We start from the raw sequence: 12271 nt of genomic DNA on the forward strand, positions 1-12271 counted from the left end.
GAAAAAGTGTAAAAACAGTATGCAAGGGAGAGCCACAGTTAATGATACCAATAACTTATGCCTGTTGCAAATCTTGAATTGCAAATCTTCAATTTATCGTTATTATAATGATTCAGTTAATTTTTGTAATCACTGATGTCTACCCAGTTCTAGAAGTTTTGCTTTCAGAATTTCTTCCCTCCCCTCATTCAGCAAAAACATTTCTAAAAAATTGCATTTAAAGAAAAGGATAGGGAACTCAAGATCTGCCAACATTTTTTACAAATGTTTATCTCTTTATCCAGAACATTTAGTTCTATGAAATATAATAAACTTAATAATCCTATCTCATTTTTTAAATAAAAACTTATATGCCAGCCAGAATTGCAAACACTATGCAATATACAATTGTCAGTAAGTAAATAAATATAAAGAAATGAACATCATTGTTAGAAAGCATACTTACTTTCAAGTATAATTTTTCTACCAGTCCAATCATCTTTAATAAGTTGTATGTTTCCAAAATGTGCATCACTAAAGAAAATTCGATTAGTTCCTCTTCCTTTCTGTCTATAGTCAAAAGTCAATGCTATTACATTTTTGAAATATTCTGGATTTTCATAAGGTTGCACTGGTGAATTTAAATTTGTCTCATCTGAAAGATGTATAGTTTTTAGTATTGTTCTTCCTGAATAAAGCAAGTAGCCACCATGTCTTAAACATGTCACACCATCCTCTGCTAGATAACCATGTGCACAAGCACAGGTTCTCTGTGCATTTCCCCGATAGAGACAAAGTTGCTGACACCCACCATTGTTTTTGGCACAAATGTTGGTTCCTATAGGGAAAAAAGGAGAATACAGTATAAAAATAAAACATATAAACATAGTGTATTCTATTATATCATGCTTAATTTTCATATTTAATTCAATTCATGTGTCAAAAAAGAAATTTAGTCTAGTAATTAAAGCACTAGGTTAGAAAACAGGAGACTGAGTTTTAATCCTGCTATATTCAAGAAAAACCTCTGAATAACTTTGGGCCAGTCACTCTCTCTCAGCCCAACTCACTTTAGAGGAATGTTGTTGTAAGGAAAATATGAACAGCTGAAGGAAAATTAGCTATGTTTGCCACTTCTTTGAATAAAAATAATATAGGCAGGATAAAAAAAATCTAAATTTATATCTAAAATGTTATTAAACTTGCATTGACAGTAATAAGCTAATTTTAAGCATTTTAAAGTATTGAATAGATTTTTATTCAGAACTAGATCAGCTTCTGTAGAAGCAGAAGCAGAAAGATAACTTTCTTAATATCCTGTTCCTGTATGCACATCTACTGTTCACAAATCTATTCTTTGAGAAAGTGGGAAGTCTAAGGAGGGAATGTGAGTGAAATACTGAAATTTTCCCTCATATTTTCTGTCAGCGTGATAACGTGCTGGATCTAAATATTTGTGTGTGAAGGAAGCCTGCTTTTCTGTATACAAGAAGTAAAAGAACACACACACACACACACACACACACACACACACACACACACACTGATACTTTTTTTTTTTTTATTGAAAATTTTTAACATTTTACAAAATAAATCCCCTCCCCAAACCCGCCCACCCACCCATACCCTCCCCCAGCCCCAAACCTCCCTAACCCTCCCCTGAACCTCCCAGAGTTGATTACAGGCTTATCCAAAATATTTCAAAAGAAAAAAAAGAAAAAAAACTTAAAATACATATAAAACTTAAAACACCTATAAATCCTAAACAATCCTAAATACCTTAAATTAAATGAATTATTTCTAGAAAATAATAATAGACACATTATAATATACTCTAAAAATCTTCTAATCTTACTTATCATATTATCCATCCTTCTACATAAATTTCTTCCAAGACCAATTTTAAACACTACTTTCTTTAAACATCTATAACTACAATATAAAGTCTAGCATAAATCATAAACAAATCTAAATACATTTAGTTAAACAAGTTATAGTCCCTCCAAAACACAAATTTAAACAATCAGAACTTGAAACATTAGAACAAACAAATTATAATCAATCAAAAACACAAATCTGAACATTACTTAAAACTTTAAACATTAAAAACCCCACCCAAACACTAAACACATTGTAATATACTCCAATCCTTCTAATATCATAAATATTATTATCATTTTCATAAACTCCCCCAAAACACAAATTTATACATTACTTAAAACTTAAAGAAGGAAAAAAGGAAACAAGACACCTTTATACTCATTTAAATCTTATCAGATTCCATCCAAAGTAGACAGTTTATAACAAATTCCACCCACAAAAAACACTATAACAAATTCCATCCACCATAAACACAATAGATATTCAAATCTTCATCAATAACAAGTTGCAACCACAAAAAACCCAGTCCTTATCAATCTCAATTGTCCATTTTCATTCTCCATTCATTATCATACTGATATTATTATCGTCAGCCTCGATTGTCCATTTTCGTTATAAAGCTTAAAACAAATGCTTTAGGATCTGTCCTCAAAAGCTGCTCCAAATTTTCTGAGTCTCCCAATGACTCAGAAGCCAGTACATGTGGGGATTCCTTAAGCTCCTTATTCTGTTGGTCTTTTTCTTTACAATTATATGTTGCACAGATTTTCCTCTGCCCCTTCTTCTCAACTTGTTGACGCCCCTCAGGCTGAAATTTCCCCTTTTTCATCTCAAGTAAGCCTTCCATCCTTGAAGATTGCTCCAAAGGATTTATGGGTCTTGCTTCTCCCACAGAATCAGCAATCACTAGGTGTGAAATTTCATTACTCTTCTTCAGTTGCTGCTTTTCTTTACAGTTTTGTGCTAGACAGGTTGTCTCCTGCTCCTCAATCTGAACCTGTTGAGATCTCTTAAACAGGGGTTGCCCAATTTTAGAGTCTTCAAACTGTAATTCTACATCCATTTCTTCCAAAGTCTTGAACTTAATAGATGGAGATGAACATACCCCCAATACTGAAGTATAAAAATCTTTTGCTTGAGAAACAGTATTAAGTCTATAACATATTCCCAGGTAATTCACCACCATTCCAATCGGAACATCCCATCTAAACGAAATTCGTCTCATTTTAAGTTCATTTGCTAAAAAGGCAAACTCCTTTCTTCTTCTTAAAATTTTAGATGGGATCTCCTTTAAAATTATAACATCTTGTGAAGCAATTTGAAATCTCTTCTTATAAAAAGCTTGTATAATTTCATTGCGTAAAGATTTCTTCCCAAAGTAAATTACCACATCTCTTGGCAAATTCTTTTGTACTGCCACCGCAGAATTAACTCTAAATAGTTTTTCAATTTCACTAAGTATTCCTTCTTTTTCTTTATTCAAAATTACAGCAAAGTCCTTTGCAACCATCTCTTTCAGATCTTCTTGCAAGGACTCTTCCAAGCCCCTAATTCTTAAGGCGTATTCCATTTGACCATATTGAAGCATAAGAATCTCATTTTCCATTTCTTTTTCCATACTTTCAATTTTCCCCTCCATTAATTCCACTTTTTCAGCTACTTCTTCCACATGGGAATTCAACTTTTCAAGAACAGAAGCAACTCCTTTTAGAGCCAAAACTATGTCTTGCCTCAAAATCTTATTATTTTCTTCCAAAATCTTTTTCATTTCTGCCCTAATTTGAATTGTAAAATTTTCCATCATTTGTTGCATATCCTTCACAGTTGTTGGCTGAGCCACAGAAGATTTAGGAACTGTGAAATTCACTGGACGCTTTGGAGCCATCTTTAAAAAAAAACTTTACTCCTTCTTAAAAATTACAAAAATTCCTTCAAAAGAAAATCATAACTCCCTCAAAGAAAAATCTTTAAAATAATAAGAAAAATAAAAGAATAAAAAAAAAGGGAGTTAGAAAAGAAGAAAAAAAAATAAAAAAAATTAAGATATACAAAATGAAAAAAAAAAAAAAAGAGGAAGGAAAAAACCAGAATGCCTGCCCTTTAAAAATACAAGAGACAAAACCACAAATCAAACCAAAACAAAAAGTTAAAGTATACACTCCAATCATTAAAGTAGGAAAAAAAAAAGGGGGGGGGGAAAACCAAAATGCCTGCCTTTTAAAAATAATGCCTGCCCTTTACAAAAAGCAAAACAAAAAATACAAAAGACAAAGCAACAAATCAAACCAAAACAATAATAATACTTCTAAAATCCATCATTAAAAAGAAAAAAAAAGGAGAAAGTAAAAAAATGGGCCAGTGGATCTGCGTTGGGCGATGGCGGCTACTTTCTAGCCGTCCTCCTGGGTAAGTGTAATGAACCGCTATGAACAGCAGACATCAGCTGTTCAGCGGTTCAAAATCCCCCTCCCGGGCAAAGGGGGGGGGCAGAGGGTAGTCTGAATAGTGGTAGAGCCTCTTATGTACCCCCAATTTTCCTTTTTTGGGGGTGATAGAGTGCTCCCACGGAGTTCAGACTGTCTCCGCTTCCCAGCTGCTTTTGTCCTTGGGACAAAACAAGCCCTCGCAGCCACCTCCGCGTTTAAAATGATCTAGTGAGTTTTTTTTAAGAAGCGGACAGAGTTGTTTAGAGGATTTATTTTTTTGCTTTCCTTGACTTTATAGGTATTTTAAATTTAAAGGTTTATTCTTTTGTTATAGTCTTTCTTTTTATTTTTTGCTTTTTGCTGAAAGGGAAAGTAAAATGGCGATCGGCAGACTTTCTAGCGTTTTTTTTTTTCGGAAAGTTAGAATGGCGATCGGCTTTTTTACCTTCTCTCTTTTTTCTTTCTTCTTTTTAAGGAATTTTTGTTGTTTAATTTTCTAAACATTATTGTTCTGGTCTGATTTTTTGTTTTTGCTTTTTGTATTTTTAAAAGGCAGGCATTTTGGTTTCCCCCCCCCTTCTTTTTTTCACTTTAACGATTGGAGTGTATATTCTAATTTCTTTTATTGATTTATTTTTCGCCTTCTTTGATTTTATTTTAAATCCAAAGGTTTATTGTTTTGTTTATAGTCCTTTTTTTCTACTATTTGCTTTTCTGTTGAAAGAGAAAGCAAATGGCGATCGGGAGATCTTCTAGCGTTTTTTTGGGAAGCTAGAGTGGCGATCGGCTTTTTTTTTACACTGATACTATTACAACTGAATAACACAGATAATTTTGGCACTGTTGATATTTGTTATGTGTTATTTTCTGTACAGTGCAGTTGCTTAACCTTCAGTATTTTAAAAAAAGCATTTGTGTTCATTGAAATAATTAGCATTCAGTGAAAACAAATAGCACAAATTAGTTGTTATTGTTATTTGTGCTGTGGGGTGGGGTGGGAATATTTTAAAGGGGGAGAAATTATAAGCACATTTTTTAGGAAAACTCAAAACTGCAGTTTTTATTTCTTTTATTTTTATTTTATTCCAGTGCTTGAAGGCAGCCAGACAACAGCAGATTCAACACCACTTTTAAACAGATATTAAGCCAATATACTGTTGCCAAATCGTCATTTTTTTTTTGCCAAATATAATTTCTTGTGCATTTAAACTATGCAAGAATTAGTAGGGAAAGTCTTTTATGGCTTGAACATTGCTTACTGCTGCAAATCAGAGAGTTGATAAAGCTAAAGCTATAATATTATTTCATAGTGGTATTTAGTTTGACAATGCCTTGTTTCTGAGACTCAAGAGATTTTTCAATAACTTAATCACTAAAATCTTTAGTCAAGAATGGGAGAATTGTATTCCACAGCATGTGAGCGTACAACATCTGGCATTTAGGTATGAATTCCAGGCGTTCGGATTCTTATATGGTATGAGGGATAGATTACATTTCCTCTCTCCAGTATTTCTAATTATACACAGCATCTTTTCTTGTAAGACAAATAGATATTTGATGGTAATTGATCGTATTACTATGAGCCTGTAGTGACTGTAATTTTCATGTACATGTACTATAGGGACCTCACAGGAAGGAAATTTGAAGGTCCTGTTGTACAACACCCTGCCCAGGAATACTCAGATCATTTCAGACAAATAGCTGCCCAATCTTTGCTTGAAAACTTCCAATGATGACAAACCAATAACTCCAGAAGGTAGGCATAATAGCCCTCACAGTCAGATATATCTCCTTGTTCCAGTTTTGAATCTCTCTTAGTAAAACTTCTACCCAGTGATTTTTGTTCTACCTCCTGGGCACTATGGAGAAGAAATTCACATCCTCTTCCTTATGATATTCATTCAAGTATTGGAAGACTACTCTTTGTCCTCTCTTCTTTAGGCTCAACATACTTAGTTCTTTTAACTACTGTTTATTGGATGTAGCCTTCAAGCACACCATCATCTTTCACTCTTCATTGCACTATTTCAAATTTCTCAATATACCGTAAATGCCGGCGTATAAGACAACTTCCGCGAGTGCTGAAATCGGCGCCAAAGACGGGGGTCGTCTTATACGCCGAATCGTCTTATACGCCGGAAATACTGGTAGTTTCCGGCGTATAAGACGACGTTCTAGGAATGCGGCCCGGCTATAAAGACGGGGGTCGTCTTATACGCCGGGTCACCTAATACGGCGGCATATACGGTACTATTTCTGTTGTAGAGGTAAAAAGACATAGTGTTCCAATTGTGGTCCAACCAATGCAGTTTAAGTAGAAATATTAGTTCTTGTGATCTCAGCATTATATCTATGTTGATGCAGGCCAAGATTACATTGTCTATTTTGGTAACTACAGCATACTACTGATTCATGTTTAAACTATGGTCTTTTAGGACACCTAAATCCTTCTATTTCACAAGTACTACTGCTGAGTCTTGTCCTAGCTATATCTGTGCATCTGATTTTTGTTTCTTATTGAATTGCAGAACTGTACAATTCTTACAATTGAATTTCAATTTTTGGGAAAACTCCTATGTTCAAGATCCTTTTAAACTCTCCTCCTGTTTTCTGAAATGTTAGCCATCTCCTACGGCTTTGAATCATTTTAAGTATGTGTTTGTGTTGTTTTAATTTTTTTTCATAAATGGATGAAACTCATCTGTATGGTTTCTAAGCTAATGCCAATATGCCAATATGGAAAATGTAAATCATTCATTTATTTCAGAATTCATTATGGTAAATAATAGCATCATCACTACAGTATCTCCACATGTACAATCAAACACTTAACTCTACAATAAGAGTTACCTTTTTCACGACCTCTGTTGAAAACCTTTACTTCCTTCAAGTTTATTCCTAGGCCTGTCCTCATGGATACTGTCTCTGTGGCATCATTTTTTTTGCTTCGTCTGATAGATCCATTTGCATGAGCTCTGCCAAAAAATGTTGAAGGTATCTGACCCATAGTTCTCAACTAATTAAAAGTGAAAGAGACATTAATATGCAAGGAACATATGACCTAACAGAAACTGAAGAAACTGTGGTGTTTTGTTTTTAATTTGCATTGTTGATATAGTTTAGCTATGCTGAATATTAAAAAGCCTTTTAAAAAAACCCTCTCACTATGTGAGATCTTTTTAGTGATATTAGTAAAGAACTGCTATTTCTATAGGGGTGAAATATCCAGCACAGAAGTAACATTTTGAAACACAAATACTTATAGAAAAATAAATTACCTGTCAGACCAGTAGATGTAAGCCCCAAAGACTGTGACTGAAAACATATCCACATTACTTCCTGACAGTACAATCTCCCGATTTCTTCCACTCTCAAGGTCAATTCTTTCTATCTTGTCCATTCGAGCATCACACCAATATAATTTATTTTCCTAAGAATCAATCAAAAAGTAAACTCCAAACATTTTATCCTATTTTTAATTAAGGCAATAAAATAGATTGTGATATTCATACTTTAGCATAATGTAGCATAAATTATGTGTAGAAAAAATAGGAAAATTCACCTCAAGATCAACAGAAATTCCATTAGGCCACATGGCACCAGTACCAACAAGAACAGTCTTCTCTGAACCATCTAAACGAGCCTTGCCTATACATGGTGCCTGTCCCCATTCTGTCCAGAATAAATAACTAGAACATGAAAAAATATTATGATCAAAAATAGGTTTGTTGAAACTAATGGGTTGGAACAGAAGGAAATTTGTGGAAGTTTTCATCAGCACCACCCTTCATTCCCCACATAGCTACCCATAAATATAAGAGACATCCTGAAATGACTTAAAAGAGGGGAAAAGATCTTGTAGAAAAATTAAAATAAGCCAAGTTCCGGAAGAAAAACCCTGATGTAAATATTACAACTTTATGAAGGTAGCATTTTTCAGAGATAAATAGGTAGACCTATAAAATATTTCCATCTTTTTTAAAAAATGAAAAATTGCTGATGTCTATTCGTTTGAGTTATTGCACTTTTTTCCTTCTAATATGTTCATACGTGCTTTTATATCTGCAAATATACTTTGTGATTTTTTGTTGTTAATCTGAAATGTGAAGCTCAGCTTGTAAAACTTTCATACTGATGTATTCCTGATCAATTCTAAATAACATGGTTTTGAACCCTCATCCACCCCTGACAATTTACTGAGGAAAGATAGAGACATATCTGACATCAGGTTGCATTTCTGACAACCTAAAAAAAAAAATTCTGATCCCCCCCCCCATTCCTCCAATTAAGAATCACTGCATGCCTAACATCATATCTCCTGACACCAGAGCTGTAACTGACTATGTCCCAAATTATGGAGACACTGTTACTTTACCAGTATTCCATTTCTCCCCATGATACAAGCATTATCTCTACTAGAGGTGGCAGTTCACCCCTTGGACCACTCAATGAATTGGCTAAGAATTGTTCATAATTGAATGACCCTGATTTCTAGAGAGGGCATGGAAATGACCTTGGAGAGAGCAGCCAGAAAATATTAGAAAAATAACAGGTGCAGAAGAAGCAAGTGTAAGCCCAGATGGAGGGAAAAGAATGAGAAAAAGACAGACTGACTCCCCCAACTTCTTTGGATATATGAGGGAGGGAAGAAAAAACACAAACAGACTTGCAAGATTCTTTTATTGCAGCCTATCTCAAATACAGTATAGTTTTAATCTTTCTGTGATCAGTTTCTTGATCTGGTCTATCTCACAGGAGCTGACAGTTTTCTGGAATATTGTAGGATGAGAGAAGATGGATTAACCTCTTCATTTCTAGATTTGCTTTGTATTTATAGCTTAATTCTGTAGCAGGATAATACCAATACTTGTAAGGTAGTTACATTTAAAGCTGGGCTCTTATTAAATAGAAACACCTTCTCTTTATTACATTTTCTGCTAACCAACCCCAGAGCAATGAGGGTATCAATGGAGCTAGACTCAGCCACGGGAGTTAAATAGACTGCAACATAGGCACTAATGGTAGAATTATCATTAGATAGTCTTCCTAGCTTGGGGAACACCTAACTTCCTAAACTTTCTATTTAGGAAGCTAGTTACTTGCTCAATACATGATGGCAAACAGTGCTTGGAGATTAGGTTCCAGCAGCTTGACAGGAAAAGTTTTATAGCATACAATATGGATTTTCCTTTTCTATTTGCCAGTCTCCATGTGAGATGACGTGTAGCATCCCTCACTAGCCCTTGGTTTCTCACTCAGAGATTCCTAAACTAATGGAATTAAAGAACTGAGACTTAATGCCACTATGAAGAGAAGTGCCAAATGGTGCTCCTGTCTTGGTGTCTTGGTGTCTCACTTCAACAATTTCATTACAAATGCATGGTGATTGGATTTAATCAGCGGTGGAATTCAGCTGATTCACACCACTTCGGTAGAAGTGGTAGCTAATTTTTTGTTGCCCAGGCCCAGAATGGACTTCCGGAAGCGGCATCCACACAGAGAACCAATTGTTCTCATTTTTGAATCCCACCCCTGGATTTAATCCATATGATTTTACATGTTTTTATATGTTTTTGTATTTATTTTGGTGGCGTTATTTGTGTTGATTTTGCTGTAAGTCTATCTGAATCATATATTTGATAGAGGCATTAAAATAATGAAAAAACCCCCAAACATTTCCATCTCTGAGAATGAGATAAGATAAGATGAGATGAAGTGAGGTGAGGTGAGGCAGGGCAGGGCGAGGCGAGATGAGATAAGGTAGGATAAGGTAAGGTAAGGTAAGGTAAGGTAAGGTAAGGTAAGGTAAGGTAAGGTAACTAGATTAATCAAAAGAAAAGAGAGTCTCTAGTACTCCCAGTGGCAAAGCTTCTTTAAAGAAACACATTGACTATATCCTATTATGTCTGTCCATATTATATTATACTATATTATAGTATAAATAATTAAACTTTTAAATGTTCATTATCAACTTATTGAGTACATGAAGAACAAGTCTTCAAGGGCTGTTTCTCCTAATCATTTGGAAATACTGAAATAAATCTAGGTCAAAAATTTCATGTCAGTATTAACTGTGCTGCCTTTTTAATGTAATCTTGTAATTGAAGATGCAACAAAATATACCATTTAAAGTGATTTTTTTGGGGAGAGCTAAAGGAAATTTATGTATATCAACAGCCCATAAAACAGCATGGTAAACTAGATAAACATGATTTTATTTATGCTATTGTTGAAGCTATATTTTAAAGCTTTAATGGTTTGTGGGCTAATGTCAAATTTACACTGTAGCTCCTAGATCTATTTTACACACTATTCCTCATTAGCTTTCAATATTTTAAGATACTTTTTAAGAAATGTATTCACTTGCATGCATATCAATTATCAAGTTACCCTTTTCCAGGGTGCACTGCTATAGACCTTGGCTGATCCAGACCCTGAGATATGACAACATAGCGAAAGGAGCCATTAAGCCTAGAAACTTCAATAAAATTGAAGCCATGATCTGTCCAATATATATTACCTGGAAGCAATAAGAAAATGCAGTTATGGAGACATAAGGCTATCATTAAACATATCAGTTATGACTACAAAAAATAAATAAATACTAATATCAACTTTTCACAAATTAAATTACTAAAAAGCAAAATCAGTGGGCATATTTGTACTATTCTATTTGAATAAGCTTTCTTTCTGCAAATTTCCTTATGTTAAAAATACATCTACACCATGATGGAACAATCTATGGTCTGGCAAATCACATGACCCCTTTTTGTCAACCTAAAACCCAATTTTGACAGCCTAAGAATCCCCCCAATATTTAATTAGTTAAAATATGCATCACCATTTTTGACAGTGCAATTTTTCATATTTGTGGGGACACAGGGTAAAAAAATTGAGTAAAAAAATTATTCCCTTAATGAATTAGTCCCACTATCACCATATGATTGGCTAAGTGATTTGTATTTCTTGGAGAATTTAAAATACAATACAATCAAATAAATAGTACAGTTATCAGAAGAAAACCATCCCACATCCTATGAAGAGACAAAAAGTCTCCGCTTTAAAAAAAAAAGGACTTCGATTTTTGTTATACTACTAAATAAAATTCCATTTTCTTATATTATTTGGTAATTTATAAATGATTATAAATAATAAAAATAATAAAAAACCTACCCGCTATCCAATCCACTGCAATGCCTTCCACTCTTCCCAAACCATTTGTAATGATATCTTCCTTCCATGTCTGATCTCTGCTACCTCTGCTTATTTTATTGAATCCCATGTCAGTCCAGTAGATTGTATCATTTCCTATAGAATAAATATTTAAAATACTGTTTCCAACAATATCTTATTCACTGGGCATACTCGGATCTTTTAGTTTGAAGTGCTTCTATATCATTTTTATTTTTGAAATTCATCTTTACTCTTTCCATTTGTAAATGTTTGGGTATAAAGTTTACTGAAAATCAGTATATATGTCATATATATGTCTCCCCCTTTTTACATTTTTTGCAACTATTTTTCTTAATATAGATCTATGTAACTGAGAACAAAGAATAGTAATCTTGTGTAAGTTTGAGACTTCTAAATTTACAGTGCTTTTATAATTAAAACATATATTTACCTGCATGGAAGTCTATACCAACAGCAAAAGATGTTCCTGTTATAGGCATTAATGCATCTGTTTTGTCATTTGGATCAAGAGGTATTCCCCTGATTCCTTCATGAATAGAATACAAGAGAAACGACTCTATACCTAAAGAAAAATAGTATTTCAAAAATGTTGATATATTATTATTATGATATATTATAACAAGCAGTTATAAAAATAACCAGATATCTGAAGCCAAAAGACAACCTTCTGGCTCTTAATTAGTTGTATTATGATGAGGTGGGAGGGATCATCAAGATATCAAGAAGGAAAATAGAAAAATCAATGTAGAAAAAATAGAATCTCATTAAAAGCTAGTACAGGTAGCCCTCAA

General features: G+C 33.8%; 1 protein-coding gene across 1 annotated transcript in view; it reads right to left on the reverse strand.

Moving 5' to 3' along the window:
• Positions 1-428: 428 nt before the first annotated feature.
• The window catches only part of LRP1B (LDL receptor related protein 1B), a 794402-nt gene continuing 782559 nt past the window's right edge, over positions 429-12271 (reverse strand). The window contains exons 35-41 of the mRNA XM_039338160.1: positions 11911-12042; positions 11460-11594; positions 10677-10806; positions 7849-7975; positions 7565-7716; positions 7137-7261; positions 429-817 (exon numbers count right to left, since the gene is read on the reverse strand). Of these exons, the coding sequence (XP_039194094.1) occupies positions 429-817; positions 7137-7261; positions 7565-7716; positions 7849-7975; positions 10677-10806; positions 11460-11594; positions 11911-12042 (1190 nt within the window). The remainder of the gene's footprint in view (positions 818-7136; positions 7262-7564; positions 7717-7848; positions 7976-10676; positions 10807-11459; positions 11595-11910; positions 12043-12271) is intronic.

This window comes from Crotalus tigris, unplaced genomic scaffold (assembly GCF_016545835.1).
Source record: "Crotalus tigris isolate CLP2741 ecotype Arizona unplaced genomic scaffold, ASM1654583v1 scf7180000017694.5664430, whole genome shotgun sequence".
NCBI classification, from domain to species: Eukaryota; Metazoa; Chordata; class Lepidosauria; order Squamata; family Viperidae; genus Crotalus; species Crotalus tigris.